Source organism: Aristolochia californica, unplaced genomic scaffold (genome assembly GCF_029961685.1).
Source record: "Aristolochia californica isolate CCGP_79_NKW_82.1479 unplaced genomic scaffold, dmAriCali1.0.hap1 SCAF_9, whole genome shotgun sequence".
Classification (NCBI taxonomy): Eukaryota; Viridiplantae; Streptophyta; class Magnoliopsida; order Piperales; family Aristolochiaceae; genus Aristolochia; species Aristolochia californica.
The window spans coordinates 5,444,007-5,461,430 of NW_027182290.1; the positions used below are offsets into that span (position 1 = coordinate 5,444,007).

Sequence of the window (17,424 nt, forward strand, 5' to 3'; positions counted from 1 at the left end):
TTCTATTTTTATAATTAATTAAATTAATCATTTTTAATTTTGTGAAAATATATTATTAAGCTTTGGCATATGAATGAAGCTGGCATTTCTATATTTGGTGAGATCATTTAGTTTGTGAGTCTTATTATTGGAATTTCCACTCTCTTTTTCTTCTTCCAGGGAAAAAAAGTGAAGTCCCATTAACTTTACTCAATTGTGTCTTTGTCTTTTTTTTCCCCCATTTCCCCAATATATTAAATGAAACATTAATACATACAAACTTGGAGCTGTCCCATTAACAAACTAGTCTACAAAGACGGAAAATGACAATGTCAAACATTACAGCCCCATACACATTTACACTTCACCGCTAGAAGGTAAAAGCTCTTGAGGAGAATAGATAGCTTTTGTCACAGTACTGCTATCAAAGTGATGCTGGGATGGAATCAAATAACCTCCTTTTCAAGTCTCAAAACAGCCATAAAAGCCTCTTGTGGAACATCAACTTTGCCAATCGCCTTCATCCTTTTCTTTCCTTCAGCCTGATCAATAAGACATGGAGTAAACAAGTAATTACATTTACAAGCAGTACTGGCTAATAAGTTTATGCTGATTACGGTATTCATGGGACCACCTTTTTTGAGGGCAACATTAGCCATAGCTTGCCTACTTGAGGAAACAAAAACAAACACAGGAAAAAAAAAAAAAAAAGCTCGCCTAGTTGTCATTGCTGATATAGGCTAGTAGGTCTTTCAGGGTATGATGTTTGCACAAGTCATACCATCAATTGACAAATCTAGAGATAGCACAGATAAACATATTTTAAAAAAACTGCAAACAATAGAATCAGGGAAGAGACACATTGGAGTCCAAGGTTTTCAAAGCTCATTAATCAGGAGAATGAGAAACCAATGTACAATAAGAGCAAAGATTTCTCGTTGTGCTGCCTTCCCTATCCAGGCTGAATCATTCAAAATGAGGGGAGATTGAGGCGGATGTTATTGAATAGAAAAATAATGGATGGCCGAAGTTCAGTAGCATTTGGCGTTCTAAGTGAGAGGTGCATGCCGAAATGTTTACGGCTAAATTCTCAGCACAACTGTTAGACTGGTCACGTTTTTGGGAGAAGATTGTTGGTTTTAATGAAGAAGAATCGTCAGTAGAAGATGGTTGAGAAGAAATGAGAAAGCTGGAATTGGGTGAACCCATGATTATGCGACTCCGCCTGTTACATTTCTGGGCCAACTTGGTTTTCACAAAAAGACAGTTTAGTTACCGGTGCCAGAATTGCCCCCACTACTCAACCTGAACCTAGAATCAGAGAATCGGGCAGGTTGCATTCAAAATCAGGGAGGTTCCCAGGTTGGACATGAGTCCCTCACCTGGCCCCCATAGGTCAGGTATCCTCCCCAAAACCATCTCCCCCAGCCTTCTCTCTCATTGCCAAACATCTCTGTGCCTTTACCACACTGAAGCTCAGCTTTTCCAAACTATTTCTACAATTCCTAGCTGATTTCCATTTCTATTTGTCTTCCATTTTCTGGTTACTTTTCTAAAATCCTCACCTTGCTAGATCTGTGTTGCCAGAGGTCTCAAATGTCGTCTGCTGAAGAAATAGATCCCCAGCCGTCGGTTCCTCATCCACTCTTTCCCTTCCATACGTTTGAAAAATGTCCCTTTTCCTTAGGCCTGATTTTAGGTTTTCAATAATTACATCATTAATCAATCCTTTAAAAGTTAATGTTTATAATTAATGTATGATGTGTCTCTGAGAACTAAAGACAAGATCTACAGTGATGTGATGTGCTTCACAGTTTGAACTTTTTTTTTTTTTAAATGATGCTGAATTTTATTATGAGAACTCAAACGAGCTGATTATACGAGGGGAAATCTTCCCAAACAATGAGAGATTGCTGGGAGGTTCTAAATTTTGCCAATTTATCAGCCAAAGAATTGGCTGATCTAGGAACGAGGTTCCAATTACAATAAATGAATGACACAATGTCAGCAATACAATCAATGATTGGCCAGTGGCGCCAAGGAGGGGAGTTTTCTTTTGAACACCAACTGATGACAGTCTCTGAATCGCCTTCAATAATCAGATTGCCATGGAGCCACTTTTTAAAGATTTGTAGGCCGAACAGAAGAGCACTCACTTCAACAGTATTTGAAACAACGATACCCACCGTCCCTGCATAGGATAAAAAAGGGTCTCCTCTGCTATCTCAGAAAACAACACCAGCTCCAGCCGGCCCAGGACAGCCTAAAGCACTGTCATCAAAATTGAGTATGATGCAGTCGTAACGGGGAGGATCCCAGGTGGCCATAACTGGATTCCCTACGAGGGCCCGCCATATGCGCTATCAAACCCCAATTTTCTCAAAGGGAGACACCCGATAGAGAAGCAAACACCTTTCTAGAATGTAGCCAGCTCAAAATAAGGCCCATTGCCTGAGACGCTATATTATCCGGGTTGCTAGCCTTGGAATTGAATCTCCGGTTGTTTCGCTCTAGCCCTATACACCATGGGACATGCGCAAGGCATGCCAAGAGAATTATCTTGCCCTGCTTAGGAAGGCGCATCCCCATAACCATCTCAAAGGTGCCAACAAGGTCCTGATGTAGCCCCATTTGGAGACCAATCTTCTGAAATATCTTCATCCAGACTTGCCATGAAAAGTCGCAATGTAAGAGAACATGCTGGACTGTCTCATCGCACACACCACAAAGGGGACAAGTGCGATCGGGGGTAGTTTAACCTCTTTTATGGAGGTTGTCAGAGGTGAGGATGTGTTCCCTGATGGCCGTTCACACGAAGAATTTGATTTTATTAGGCGCTGAGAGCTTCCATGCCAGGTTTGCCTTGTGCTCATGCATGTTGTAATCTTGTTTTCTAATGTGGTAGTAGGCGGATGCAACTGTTAATCGGCCATTAATGTTGGGCTTCCATATCAGTTTATCAACTGCATGCTCACGAATAGTAGTGCTGCTGAGCCTTGAGAGGAGAGAGCAAAAAGCAATAGTTTCCTCATCATTTAATCCCCGACGAAATATAAGACTCCATGAACGATCTCTCCAAGAATCTGCCACTGAGCAAGAGAGATCTCTCGCCACCCTAGAGAGCCTCAGGAAATCCTTAGAGAGGGGACGGGGGCCACACCATTCATCTGACTAAAAGAGGAGGGTCATTCCATTTCCTGTGTGAAAGGAAGTTGCATCTCTAAATATTGGGAGGAGCTTTTGAATTGATTTCCATATCGAGGATAAGAGCCGAGTAGCGCCATCCTCCCTCCACCAGGCACCCAAAGGTTGAAGATAGAACCTGACCATATTACCCCAAAGGCTATTATGCTTGATGTTGAAGTTCCAGATCCATTTGAGCAAAAGGGCGTTGTTCATCTCCTTCGTAGGCCGTATGCCTAAACCACCCGATTTCAGGGCATGCAAATATCCTTCCAACTCACCAAATGGTATTTGAAGGTGTCCTCTGATCCTCTCCAGAGAAAGCGTCGACAGATGGCATCAATCCTGTTGCAAACTGAGGCCGGACAATGCATGAATGATAATAAATAGTTTGGCAGTCCTGCCAAACAAGACTTGAGAAGAGTGAGCCGCCCAGCCGTAGATAAAAGCTTGCCCCTCCAAGTAGCTAGTCTCTTCTCAAATTTCTCAATAAGTGGGAACCACAGCGTCGCCGAAGTCCGAGAGTCAAAAAGTGGTAGTCCAAGATATGTAGGTGGCAAATTTCCCACTGCGCACCCCAAATATTCAGCCATTCCCTGAAGCACAGGAGAGTCAATAAGATAGCCAAGGAGGGTGGTTTTCTTCCAGTTAATGTTTTGCCTAGAAGCCAATTCAAACAGTCCCAATACAGCACGCAGTTTTCGAATCTAATCCATTGTACCAACCCCAAAGCAAATTGTATCGTCTGTAAACCGAAGGATCGGCACATCAAAGGCTGGACAATCCGTCGTGGGGAGGATCCAACCCAGGTTTTTGGCCGAATAGATCAAAGATGATAGGTATTCCGCTACCACATTGAAGAGCAAAGGGGAAAGGGGGTCTCCCTGCCTGATTCCCCAAGATCCCCTAAAATAATTGCAAGTCGTTCCGTTGAGAAGAATGGAGTAGCTTGCAGAGGAGATGCAACTATGAATCCAGAAGCGCCATTTTTCCCCGAATCCCATCTTCCCCAGGAGAGTGTCCAAAAGCTTCCAATTAACTCTGTCAAAGGCTTTCTCAAAATCAAGCTTCAGGATGAATCTGGGAAGCTTTAAAGTCTTAAAATGGTGGATGAGCTCGTGACATGTCATGGCCGAGTCTAATATATTTCTTCCCTTGACAAAAGCACTTTGGCCATGATGGATTGCAATAGGGAGAACCGCCCTGAGGCGATTGGCAAGGAAGCGCGCAAGCACCTTGTAAGCACTGGTGGTGAGGCTGATCGGCCGAAAATCATATGGAATTTCTGCCCCTTCTTTTTTAGGGATGAGAGCAATAAACGAAGCTCTGATGCTCCCATATCTGATGTCATGCTAATAGAACGAGTGGCCCATGCAGGCAATGTCGTCTCTGATGAAGGGCCAACATCGACAATAGAATTCCCCATTGAAACTATCCGGACCCGGAGCACAATCCAAAGGAAGACCCAATGCTGTTTTTTCAATTTCCTTACTGGAGAAATGGAGTTCGATGAGACTACCAGCGGCCGAAGGAATAGCTTGGAGATGAACCCTTTCGAAGAAAGGGCGAACTAGCTGGCCATCAGAGTATAATTCTGCAAAAAGTTCACCAGTGAGTCTGAAATAAGGGATTGATCCGAGGTACTCTCACCATTGACGCTGAGCACGGTGATGCGGTTGGGTCTTCTCTAAGTAGAGGCAACTAAGAATTTGGTATTGGCATCCCCCTCAACGAGCCATTTAAATCTTGCACGCTACTTCCAGTGCACGAGCTCACTATGAGCGAAGGACTGCATTTGCCCTTGAAGGGTGTATCTCTGAGTTACTTCTGAGGAAGAGAGGCTTCTAGATTCCTCTTCAAAATCAAGAGTGGAAATCTGAGAAAGGATGGCGGCTCTCTCGGCTGAGGAAAGAGGCCTTTCTCGCAAGGGCCCATGATCGCAGCAACGGCTTTAACATCTTGAGTTTGGTTGGGAAGTTCCACCCAGTCGGGCCCGTCACAACCATCCTCTCCCAGAAGGACTGGATAGAGGAGTCAAAAGAGGGGGTCCCCCATCCAAGCATTGTTGAACCTGAAAAGGGGGGGGGGGGAAGGGAGGGAACTGTCGAGGTGGGAATCTATCATAATCGGCCAATGGTTGGAAACAACCCTATTGAGGACTTTGCCTGTGGCATTGCTATATAACTGAAGTCAGTCGTTATGGGCTAAGAAGCAGTCAAGCTTGGAGAAGACGGGGGGGGGGGGGGGGGGGGGGGGGGGGGGGGGGTTGGGGGTTCTCTGCCATTTGACCAAGTGAAGGTCTTCCCAGAAGATAGGGTAACCTCATCAAGATCCCAACTACCAATAAAGTCTGCAAATAGCCTCATGGAGGTAGAGATTCTCCAGGAGGTGGGGATTTCTCGTGGCAAAAGCGGGTAACATTGAAATCTCCCGCAAGCATCAAAGGAATGGGCCACCTCTGACAAGTCCTCTCAAGGTCATCCCAAAAGAGATGTCTCCCATGGTGTCTAGTAGGACCATACACACCCACAAGGCACCAAATGTTCCCCGATTCTTTGTCTCTCAATTTGATTCCGAGGGAGTAAGTGTCACAGCAACGATCAATCACCTCAATGGTAGTAGTGTCCCACACAATCAGAGTGCCACCAGCCGATCCAATTGCATCCACAGAAATCCATCCAGGCTCCTTTTGAGGCCACAGCTCGCGGATATATCCAAGTGGCAGAGAAGCCACCTTGGTTTCTTGAAGAATGGCAACATTTGCCTTGGTAGAGGCAAGGAGGTCCCGAATTGCGGCACGACGACGTACTGATCCAATTCCTCTAACATTCCAAGAGATAATGATCATTGATCACTAGTCTTCTTCTTGGACTTCTCAGACAGGTGGTTATCTTCCCTAAGGGGCTCCGTGTAAACAGTGCCCAACATCTTGGCAAGTTACATTATCTGTGCCCAGGTTTCTGGGTCGAATTTTTGTTGTTCTATCTGAAGAGCAACCACATACTTTTGAGCTTTTTCACCAGTCTCTGGAAGGATGAAGTCCCCTATCTCTGGATTGCAGGGGTATCTAGAATTAGCACTGGGACCATACTGGAGAAGCTGTCTTGGCTGACCTCTATTCCGCTGCTGGTAGGTGGCAAGGGGAGGAGGAGGAATTTTGGGGTGGAATATCTCAGAGGTGGGAGAGGGGGAGAGTTCATTATTTGAGTGATGGTTTGAGGGGTGTGAGGACTGTGGGGTGTGGTTATAGGGAGACTTGCGGGGCTTTTAATTGGGGGGGGGGGGGGGGGAATGAGGGGGTGTGATTATTTCGGGGGGTAAAGTGGGAAATTGAATGGCAGATGTAGGTATCTGGGGTGGAATAAATTCTATCAGGGATAGTGTCTGTGGTGGGTTGAGATGGACTGGTGGGTGGGTGGTATGGTAGGCTGGATGGGGGGACAACCAAGGAGGCAGCTAGAATAGAGTCATCGCCAACTGTAAGACTGGTTGGTTCAGGACGCATCTTCAGGGGAGAAGAGGCCAGGGTTGCTGCTCTCAATGTGTGGGCAGGTTGTAGAGAATCTCTAGATTTAGTTGTAGGACTCGAGGTCACATTTCTGAAATCTTGCATATCTGCCAACTCAATTTGGATCCAGAATCAGGCATTATCCACCATAATACTTCGGAAGTAACGTCCTTCGCAAGGATGGATAGGATTGATGAGGATCCGGGCCTCATCAAGACGATGCCAGTGCTCAGTAAGGGGGTCCAGAGCTATTATGTCGCCACACTCCAAGATGATGCTTGTGAAGACCTCGTTGTGCCATAGTTCCGTAGGGAGGTCGGTGACTGTAGCCCATTGCCAAATTGACTAGAAGGAGTCAAGGAGAGCCATTCTGATAACCCAATGATGCCCAAGGAGGTGTGGGGTGTGAGAGCAAGAGCCGCAGAAGACTCTTGTTGGGTTTCAAAGTGAACAAGCCAAGAATGGGGGTTGAGGTAGGAAATTCTGGGTGTGTAGGGGAGGTGAAGCTCATCAGTCAGCCATTGAAGTATGCTTGACTTGACAATACTAGAGGAGGTGTGGACTAGGATAGAGCGGGTCAAAGATTGTCGCCCTTTATGGAGCAAGTTTGGATGGTTTTATATTGTTTTGAAGGAAGGTGTGTAGGAGCATGGTGTTCTGAAAAGAGGTTTTGAATGGCTTGGTTAGGGGGGTTAGGTAATTTTGAGGGAAGGGGAGGGCTGGTGGGGGGGAGAAATGGCCTCAGAGCAGTGTTTTGTCTCTGCTGGGGCTCAGGTATAAGGGGGGGGGGGGGGGGGGGGGCTGCTGCTGGCTCTGAGGGCTCCCCCTGCCGGAGTCTGCGCCGGAGAGAGGCTCCGGATGGCTTCTTTGAACTCCTTCCAGCCAAATCCCGAAGTTGTGGCCTCGGGAATGTAGATCTTGGCGAGCACTGTTGAGTCACGCCGATGGACGACACATCACTCTCTCTGTCCCCGAAAGGAGCTCACCAACAGGAAGAAAATCGAATCCCATGTCCAAAGTTCACGGGTTCGGTTAGCTTCGTTTGTGACTCGTTGGAATTGAAGGACGAAGCTTGAAGCGGCTTCCATCGGAATACAAATGAAGGACATCTTCGATCCGACGGCAGAGGAGATGCGAATCACCTGTCCGGAGCTCCTAATGACTTTCTCCACTGTAAATCTGTTTTTTTCGTAGCAAAAACGGAAAAGGGGGTTCCTTTTCTTTTGCCGAGAGATCGTCTTCCAGCTGGCTACGAAATCTTCCATAGGAGGTTCCGTTGGCTCGTCGGAGGGAAGATTCAAGGTTTTCGAGTGTCTGGCTTGACGCTTTCCTATTTCGGAATTTCTGTGTCTTCTCGGAAGGTCAACCTCTTTCTGTCTATCGGTGTCGGAGAAGGAGTCGACATCCTTGCCGGAAGTCTGCCATCGAGGGTTCCAGTCACCGGCTGCGGGGACGGTGATCGGAGAAGGATTTCAGCTCATTTTCGAAAAGCGGCACACGTTACGCTTTTCACCGGCGCACGTTACGCGTTTCACGGGCGCACATTACGCGTAACGTTAATTTCTCTCCGAAATCGCCCCTTCACAGTTTGAACTTTTGAAGGTGCTATAACCAACCATATCAATGAAATAATATTAAATTATTTATTTAAATATGTAAATATTTATTATTATATTATTAATATTTGGCTGACTCTCTATATTATGTTATTAGTAACTTTTCAAAAAAATATTATGTTATTAAACATTAAATAGGTTACATTGGTTTTTGAAAGTCCAAAACAGGTCTTTAGATTTTTTCTCTTACCAAACACAGACATAAACCCTCAAAACAGTCTATTATAAAACTCTGCAGTATTTTCATATATTTGTTTTTACTCTATACACACCCCTCTCTTATCCCCTGGCGAGACTTGAATCCAAGATCTCACACTAGATACCCCCATCTGACCCTTGAGCCAAAGGCCCAAGTCACATTTTCATATATTAATTTTGTATCATATTTTATATAATTGGGTAGCTTATTAAATAAGGTATTCGTTGGTTTTTTATATTTGTCATTTTAAATGGACCGAATAAAGCCATTGAAGCTCAACTCAAATGGGTCTGGGTTGAGCTATCGAAATCAGGTGAGTCAGGAGCAACTCAACCTGGATTTTCAGTTGCCTCAGTCGTTGCCCTACACCTAGACAGGAAACCACGTGTGAGGCAAAAGAAAAGGGTAAATTATAGAGGGACTTGTTACAGAGCTATTAATTAGACAATAAATGAAGATAAAAGTAAGAGAGCTGTCCAAGGTAGTTAACAGTTGAAACAAGTTTAATGCGGCCAAGTGTTTATTTTTAAGAGGGTTTTGTAGGTTTGGTTGAGGAACGAGAAAGCACTAATAGGAAACCCAAAAACTATAGTGGATACAAGTGAAGAAGAAAACCACAGTAAAGCTATACTTAAAAAGAGTGCTAGCGAACCATACAAGTCAGATATCAGTATAGAGGGAAAGAAATCAGGTAGCCACCTCAATTTGGTTAAGGCTAATTTGGTGAAAGATTAGTGAACAGAGGCTTATTTTCCTATGCAGTTTGGTTGGAGGTACGGAGGGGGTGAGTAGGAAAATAAAATCTCTGATAGTTCTGACTTGCAAGGGATTCTCAGAGGGAGAATCACTTTGTTCTTAGAGTCGGGTTGCTTAACCATTTTCATAAGTTACATAAACTTAAATGGCACTAGAATTTCGAATAGTTGTTTGGATGTGTCATACCTGTTTCTTTAGTAACTTCTTTTTCCTCGTAATGTCACCACCTAAAAATAAACAACAGTAATGTTAAAAATGATACCAAACAACAAAGAAGTTTTTGCCCAAAGAACTTGATGCAGTGCATCCTAATGTAGAAGATCTAGCTGAAGAATATCTTAAAAACAAGAGATCACCCTAGAATCACCCATGTTTATGAAGGAAAAGGTGACTCAATTAAAGAGCTCTAAATTTCCTAATTTTGGGTCAAGTTCAAGGAATAAAAATTCTTAATTAGAAAGTTTCTCTAAGTTGCAATTTCTTGTTTCAAGTTTGCTGAAATTAGAAGTTTTATTGAGCAATTAACCTGTTTACTATTTTGCCTATTTCAAAAGTCCTAATTAGAGTCTATTTCCTAAAATGGGTAACAGAGGAATACCCAATTCTATTGATTTGTATGCCTATAAAAGGCTTTCATATGTAACACAGAAATTACTCTTTTGCTATTGAATACAATTCTGGTTTTTTTTCTCTCTTAGATAAACCTATCCTTTTTATTTTTTTTTATCTTTCGCTATTTTTTAATAGCCTCAGAAATTCTACTTTCTGTCCTTTAAATTTTACTCACTAAACATGAATTTAGATTGTAGCTTTCTTAGTTGTTGCTGAAATCAAGGCTACCCACACTTTAGAGGAAGCATTTAACTTCATTATTCGTTGGATCTGAACCACCGCGCTGCATCACAACTTCAATTCCACATTTGAAAATATCATCCTTAAACCTCAAACATAATCTATCATTACCAGAGTCCAGAGCATCAATCACTTGGTCTTATCATGAAAATCAACAAAAGGGAAATTCTTTCTCTTACCATAGCATTTCGACAAAACATCCTTTCTAATTGCTGATAGAGTCTCACTCGCAATAACTTTAGATCCTAAGCATGCCTGAAATGGATAAATTTGACGTTTCCACTAAGAAGTGCCTAAATATAATAACAAATAAACATCCCAAATAAGGGAAGTAATGTAGCTAAATTACCAACAGTTTTAAACTTTCTATGCACAGTTCTTATCTACAGAAAATACAAACACTATTGGTATGTATCTGTAGAGGATCAATGGGCTACCAGAAAAATCCACCAATCAACAAGTGATATAGGGTATCAGAATCTGAGTTTGTCTATTATCAGATCTCCTTATAGATTGCACTATTAAAAAGTACTCAATCTAATCATTTCAATGGACTCTATTGGAATCTCATAAAAAACTAGAGATCATTTAAAAGAAACCCTTTTTTTTCCCTTTGGCATTCGCCTTGATCACGTGAAGCAACAATAATAAGCATTCACCATAACCAGTCCTGCAGCCTATAACCCAGCAGAATTTCCATATTTTTTAGTTTTAGTATCATTATTGGATATGCTGCCACTGCCGAACACTTTTTTTAAGCTGCAGCAATATGCAATATAATACTATATCCTAAATGCTGATTTTTGGCTGAAGACTCCACAAAGAGAAAAATGTAGATAAGGTATATGAACACAGACATTGCTTAGTACCAGATTGAGAGCTTCAGATTGGCATTCAAGCTCATAAAGCGGGAAATGTTGGTCACTTTGAAACTTGACCATCACTATCTGTTGGATCATAAAAATACTATTCCGAAAGTTCCCAGATGACTATTGGAATAGACAGCATGAAACTTACTTGAATAGGCACTTTAAACATTTGGCGTGGTATAAGCTCCTTCAATTTTTGAGTCAAGGCCCTCCCAACAGAATAAGCCTGCCAAAGAACAGATTAATAGGCATGATGACTCATTGCCACATGATTATCAGTATGGGATGAAGGGGATCATCAGTAGGATGTTCTCGTGAAAGTTGTTTATTCAAACTATCATAGGGAAGTTGACAACAAAGAATCAACAATCAGAATGATCACATGTTGCTAAATGTTTGTCAAAATACAAGAGTAATCCATTAGGTGGTGTTTGGGTCACTGGGGTTACAAAATTACACCAAATGATTGATACCCAAAATATTACTCTTTTCTGATTTCATTGGAAGAGAGATGAAAAAGTGTGTGCCTGTGTGTATGTGTGTATGTGGTGAAGAGGGAGTGGAGGGTGGAAAGAGAGAGAGATAATAGCATGACTTGGTTTTATGAACAAGCAGAAGATATCCCTTGATTCTCAAATTCCTTGATCACCAAATCCACATATCCCCTTGACAAAACATCCGCTTTGTGCAATAAGAAGAATTCAAGTTGATAGAAAGCTACAGATAATCCTAGAAAATTGGAGCTGTAGTCACAATTTACCTTGTAACATACAGAAGAAGACAAGAAAAAAAGTTGATAAATGAGATAGTGTACCAAATTTGATTTAGACAGGAACCCACAAACCTACCTTATCCCTGTGGACAATAGTTGATAACGGTTCTACTGGATCTCCATTGATCTGAATATCAAGCTTTACCAATTCACTTTCTCGATACCTATATTATTGAAGAATAGAGATGTTTGATGAGATGTTCACCTGGTACTTGAGGTGCAATATAAATATATATATATGGAAATTCCACATGGCATAAAAATGAAACCAAAAGATCATTCTTTATTTTGTGTATGCATGCTTACAAATGCAACATGTTAGAAAAACCACTGGGGTCCTGACACAGCACAAGTTGTAGGCCAATGTCACAATAGAGCATATAGAGCACTAACTGCAAAATTTGAGCTTATTCCATGGGAGTGTTCCATCAAGCAGGGTTGTGCTCAGTGGTTCAGAAGCCACAGATACCACATCCTCAAGTAGAGTAGGGGACTGCAGCACTAAAGCCAAAAGCATACAGGTTCATTAACCTCCATTGACACAGATAGTAAAGAAAGTGAGCTACTATTTTATTTATTTTTTAATATCAAGAAAATTTTATTAAAGAAGAGCGGCTACAAATACCATGATTACAACAGGCTCCACACTGAGATACAAAAGAATAGAAACAAACAAAAATGAGAAATTACAATAAGGAAGAAGAAGAGAAAGGTCTATCTCGCTTTCTAAAATAAAAGGAAGAAGAGGTAGTCTCTGGGCTGGAAGGTTAAAATTACCAAGTCCTCCAAAAAACTGCCATCTTTAGCCAGAGCATCAGCTCCCTTTTTTTGTTGATATGGGGATGTCTCCAAGTAATTGAGAGGGATTGAGCGGTGTTAATGATTCTCTCCAATGCATGTAGAAGCCTCCAAGTGGGGGTCAATACTATTGCTGAACCAAGAAATAACCGCAGTGGAGTCACCTTCCACAAGAAGTGAACTAAATTTCTGGCACCAATACAAGCCCATGCAAGAGAGATGTGACATTGGTATTAATGGAGTTGGTGGCGTCAAGAGGATCAGCATCAGTGATTAGTGTTTTACTCTGGGAATCCAGAAACAACCCACTGTAACCAGAAGGAGAGCAAGGTTCCCCAAGGAACACTGTTCAAATTCAATTTGAAAGCCTGCTGCAGGGAAGGGCACATGCCTCAACCCCTGGGCGTGGAGATGCAGAAAGGGATGCCACAGAAATCCATTTGAAAGCCCAAGCAAGTGTTTGACATGTGACCCTTTAAATGATGTCTTTAACTAGAGAGAAGTTGATGAACACCTTGTTGTTTCTTTCCTTCCAAACACACCATAGGAAGACAACAATGATGGTGGGACCTTGCTGTAGCGAAGGACTGGGATGGAAGCACAGTGAACAATGAGATTCCTGTTGTTAAAATTTATGTAAGGGTATTTTAATCATTTTATCCTTCTGGCATTCCTCTCTGGAAGTAGTGAGTTAGGAATCATGTTAGAAACATAAGGTTCAAATTTGACAAGATTCTGAATTGTATTGAGTTATCAAAGTTTTAGTTATGAGGAGTATTTTTTTTTTTAAATGAATGAAGGGTATTTTTGTACTTTTAATAGTGAAAAAAGAGTGAACTTTAAGGTTTTGGAGAAGGAGAGAGAGAAAAAAGAGAAAGAAATCAGAATTCTGGAATGTCTCTGTGTGGGGGTCAAGTTTTGACCCTCAGATCTTTTATAGTTCTGAAAAAAATACAAAAATGCCCCTAATCACTTAAAAGCACTTAAACCCTTATATCTCCTTACATACTTATTCAAGTTGCATGAAACTTGAGCTAGAGATAAAAACTAAACACATAGAATAGGATAGTGTAGCTGCTGGCCTTTGTAGGAAGTGTAAACTTACTAAATTGCCCTTCAGTAGATTTTCTAATACTCCCTCTCAAGTTGGAGCATATATATCCATAAGGCCCAACTTGCTGCAAAACACACTGAATTCATGTTTGCCTAGTGTTTTAGTAAACATGTCATCAATCTAATCACCAGACCCCAAGTAGGGAGTGATGACTTCATTTTTCATCATAGCATCTCAAATAATGTGACACTCAACTTCAATGTGTTTCGTTTGTTCATGAAACATGCGGTTTCTTGTAATGAATATGGCAGCTTGATTGTCACAGTACATAGTCATCGGCCCTTCCTATTGTAGTTTCAATTCTCTGACCATGGACGTTACCCACATTAGTTCATTGACTGTATGAGTCATGGCTTATACTCAGCTTCAGCACTGGAACAAACAACAACAAGTTTAGATCCAACATAGTCAACATCTGAGAAGGCCTCTTATCTTCATGTAATTGTGATGTTTAAAAAATAGTCCCATTCCAGGTGCCCTTTTTAGATATCTCAAGATCCGTTGGGCAGCATCCAAATGAACCTTGCAAGGACACTCCATGAACTGACTAACAACACTCACATCAAAGAATATGTCAGGATGGGTGATAGTAGCATATATGAGTTTTCCAACTAGCCGACAATACATTGTCTTGTCTCGGAGTTCATCACTCTGTTCATCATGAAGGTTGTGTCCAACCTCCATAGGAGTCTCCATCGGCTTAGCACTCAATAGTCCATACTCAAGTAACATGTTAGGGACATATTTCCTCTAAGTTGGTACTAGACCTGCCTTGTTTCGAGCTACTTCAATGCCAATAAAGTATTTTAGAGAGCCCACGTCTTTAGTTTGAAAGTGTTGTGCCAGATCGGCTTTTGTCTTTTCAATGCCTTGGACATCACTGCCAAATAAAATGAAGTCATCCACATAGACCAATATCACAAAAATGCCAGATGACCTCTTCATAACAAATAGTGAATGGTCGCAATGGCTCCTAACAAAGCAATTGACATGACCACTTGACTAAATTTCTCAAACCATGCCCGATGGCTTTGTTTGAGACCGTATATAGCTTTCTTCAATCAGTATACCTTATCATTCTCCCCTGGAGAAACATACCTAGGAGGTTGCTCTATATATACCTCCTCAACCAAATCACTATACAGGAAATCATTTTTAATATCAAGTTGATACAGTGCCTACCCCTAGCTAACAACAACAAACATTAAAATCCAAACCGAAGATAGTCGTGCCACAGGAGAAAAAGTTTCAAAGACATCAATCCCATATGTCTGGGTATAGCCTTTGGTAACCAACCTAGCCTTGTACCTTTCAATAGAACCGTCTAGTTTATACTTCACTGTGTACTACAACCCACAACCATGCCACCAACAGGTAGATTACATAGCTGTCAGGTGTCTCTATCCAATAGTGTCTCCATCTCAACATCCATAGTTTTTTTCCATTGAGGAGAGGAAAGAGCATCCTGCACAGACGAAGGAATATTACAGGAGGATAGGGACAAGGCAAATTATTTGTACCGGTCAGAAAAAGATTCAAACAATACAAAGTGAGACAATTGATAATGTGTACCTTTTCTAACACCTTTCCGAAGAACAATGGGCATGTGTAGGTTGCTTACCTCAGGATCCGTAGACAAGGGGGTTCTTGGTCCAACAGGAGAAAGGGAACCAGTTCATCTTGATTAGCTTTCTGTCTATGATATACCTATAGTGGCTTCTCTACAGTAGCATCAGGAATTGGACTACGGATATCATCTACAAGAACTGCGGCAACAACTTCACAGATAGAAACAGTGGGGGGACCTCAATGGAAAACGAAGAGAAGAAAGGAATAACTTAAAAAAAAAGTTACATCAACAGAGATAAGCATTTTCTTAATAGACGAACAATAGCATTTATATCCTTTTTGTGTGCGTGACTAGCCAAAAAAATACACTTAACAACACGAGGTGACAACTTGTCTCTAGAGGCCCCAAATACAAGTGCAAAACAAACACATCCGAAGATTCAAGGGCTCACTGATGGTAGTAATGTCTGGATAGGAAATTTTTCATCAATAACAGAAGAAGACATTCAATTAATAAGGAAGCGAGCAGTTAGGGCAGCATTGCCCCTATATGATTTTGGTACATCCATATGAAGAAGCATAATACGAGCCACTTGTAACAGATGACGGTTTTTACGTTCAACAACAGCATTCTGCAGTGGCGTAAAAACACACAAAGATTGGTGTATAATGTCATAACCTTTACAGAAACAATCAAATTTTTAATTCATAAATTCAAAACCATTTTCAATGCAAAGTACACGAACAAAAGTATTGAACTGATTTTTTATTTCACTATAAAAATGCTTGAACACATCACATACTTTAGATTTCTCCCGTAGGAGATACACCCAAGTACATCAATTGTAATCATCTATAAAAGACATAAAATACTTAAAACCAGAAATACTAGGCACCGGGCAAGGCCACCAAACATCGGAATGAACAATATCAAACGAGCAACTGTTTTGGAATTTACTTGGAGGGAAGGATGATCGGCAATGCTTTCCCAACTAATACGAGTCACACTAGAAGGATAGACTTGACAGAAATGCAGAAAATAATTGAATCAACTTTGAAGGAGGAGAAAATATTTGGGGTGCTCAGTGGGAAGTTTCCCAGTTACATATCTTGGACTCCCACTCTTTGACTCTCGGCCTTCGACGACGCTTTGGTCTCCCCTTATTGAAAAATTTGAGAAGAGACTAGTCACTTGGAGAGGCAAGCTTTTATCTACTGCAAGGCAACTCACTCTCCTCAAGTCTTGTTTGGCAAGACTGCCAAACTATTTATTATCCTTCATGTACTGTCCGGCCTCTGTTTGCAACAGGATTGGTGTCATCCATCGGCGTTTTCTCTGGAGAGGATCAGAGGACACCTTCAGATATCATTTGGTGAGTTGGAAGGATATTTGCATGTCCCACAATCGGGGTGGTTAGGCATCCGCCCTACGAAGGAGATAAACAATGCTCTTATGCTCAAATGGATCTGGAACTTCAACATCAAGCGTAGCAGCCTATGGGGAGATATGGTCAGGCTTTATCTTCAACCTTCGGCTACCTGGTGGAGGGAGGATGGCGCTACTCGCCTCCTATCCACGATATGGAAACCAATTCAAAAACTCCTCCCAATATTCAGAGATGCAACTTCCTTTCACACAGGCAATGGAAGGACCCTCCTTTTTTGGTCGGATGAATGGTGTGGCCCCCGCCCCCTCTCCGAGGACTTCCCGGGGCTCTCTAGGGTGGCGAGGGACCTCTCTTGCTCAGTGGCTGATTCTTGGAGAGATCGCTCATGGAGGCTCACGTTTCGTCGGGGATTAAATGATGAAGAAACTTCGGCTTTTTGCTCTCTCCTCTCCAGACTCAGCAGCATTACTATTCGTGAGCATGCAGTTGATAAACTGACGTGGAAGCCCAACATTAACGGCCCATTCACAATTGCATCCACCTACTCTCATATTAGAAAGCAAGACTACAACATGTATGAACACAAGGCAAACCTGGCATGGAAGCTCTCAACACATAGTAAAATCAAATTCTTCGTGTGGATGGCCATCAAGGTACAAATCATCACCTCTAATAAACTCCATAAAAGAGGTTACACAGCCCCCGATCGTACTTATCCCCTTTGTGGTGTGTGCGACGAGACAGTCCAACATGTTCTCTTACATTATGATTTTTCTTGGCAAGTCTGGATGAAGATATTTCAGAAGATTGGACTCCAAATG

At 42.0% G+C, this 17,424-nt stretch overlaps 1 protein-coding gene across 1 annotated transcript in view; it reads right to left on the bottom strand.

The window, feature by feature from the left end:
• Positions 1 to 160: 160 nt before the first annotated feature.
• The window catches only part of LOC137941130 (translation factor GUF1 homolog, chloroplastic), a 44,739-nt gene continuing 27,475 nt past the window's right edge, over positions 161 to 17,424 (bottom strand). Inside the window, exons 18-22 of the mRNA XM_068786404.1 lie at positions 11,811 to 11,898; positions 11,111 to 11,188; positions 10,273 to 10,348; positions 9,428 to 9,468; positions 161 to 521 (exon numbers count right to left, since the gene is read on the bottom strand). Of these exons, the coding sequence (XP_068642505.1) occupies positions 426 to 521; positions 9,428 to 9,468; positions 10,273 to 10,348; positions 11,111 to 11,188; positions 11,811 to 11,898 (379 nt within the window). The 3' untranslated portion in view covers positions 161 to 425. The remainder of the gene's footprint in view (positions 522 to 9,427; positions 9,469 to 10,272; positions 10,349 to 11,110; positions 11,189 to 11,810; positions 11,899 to 17,424) is intronic.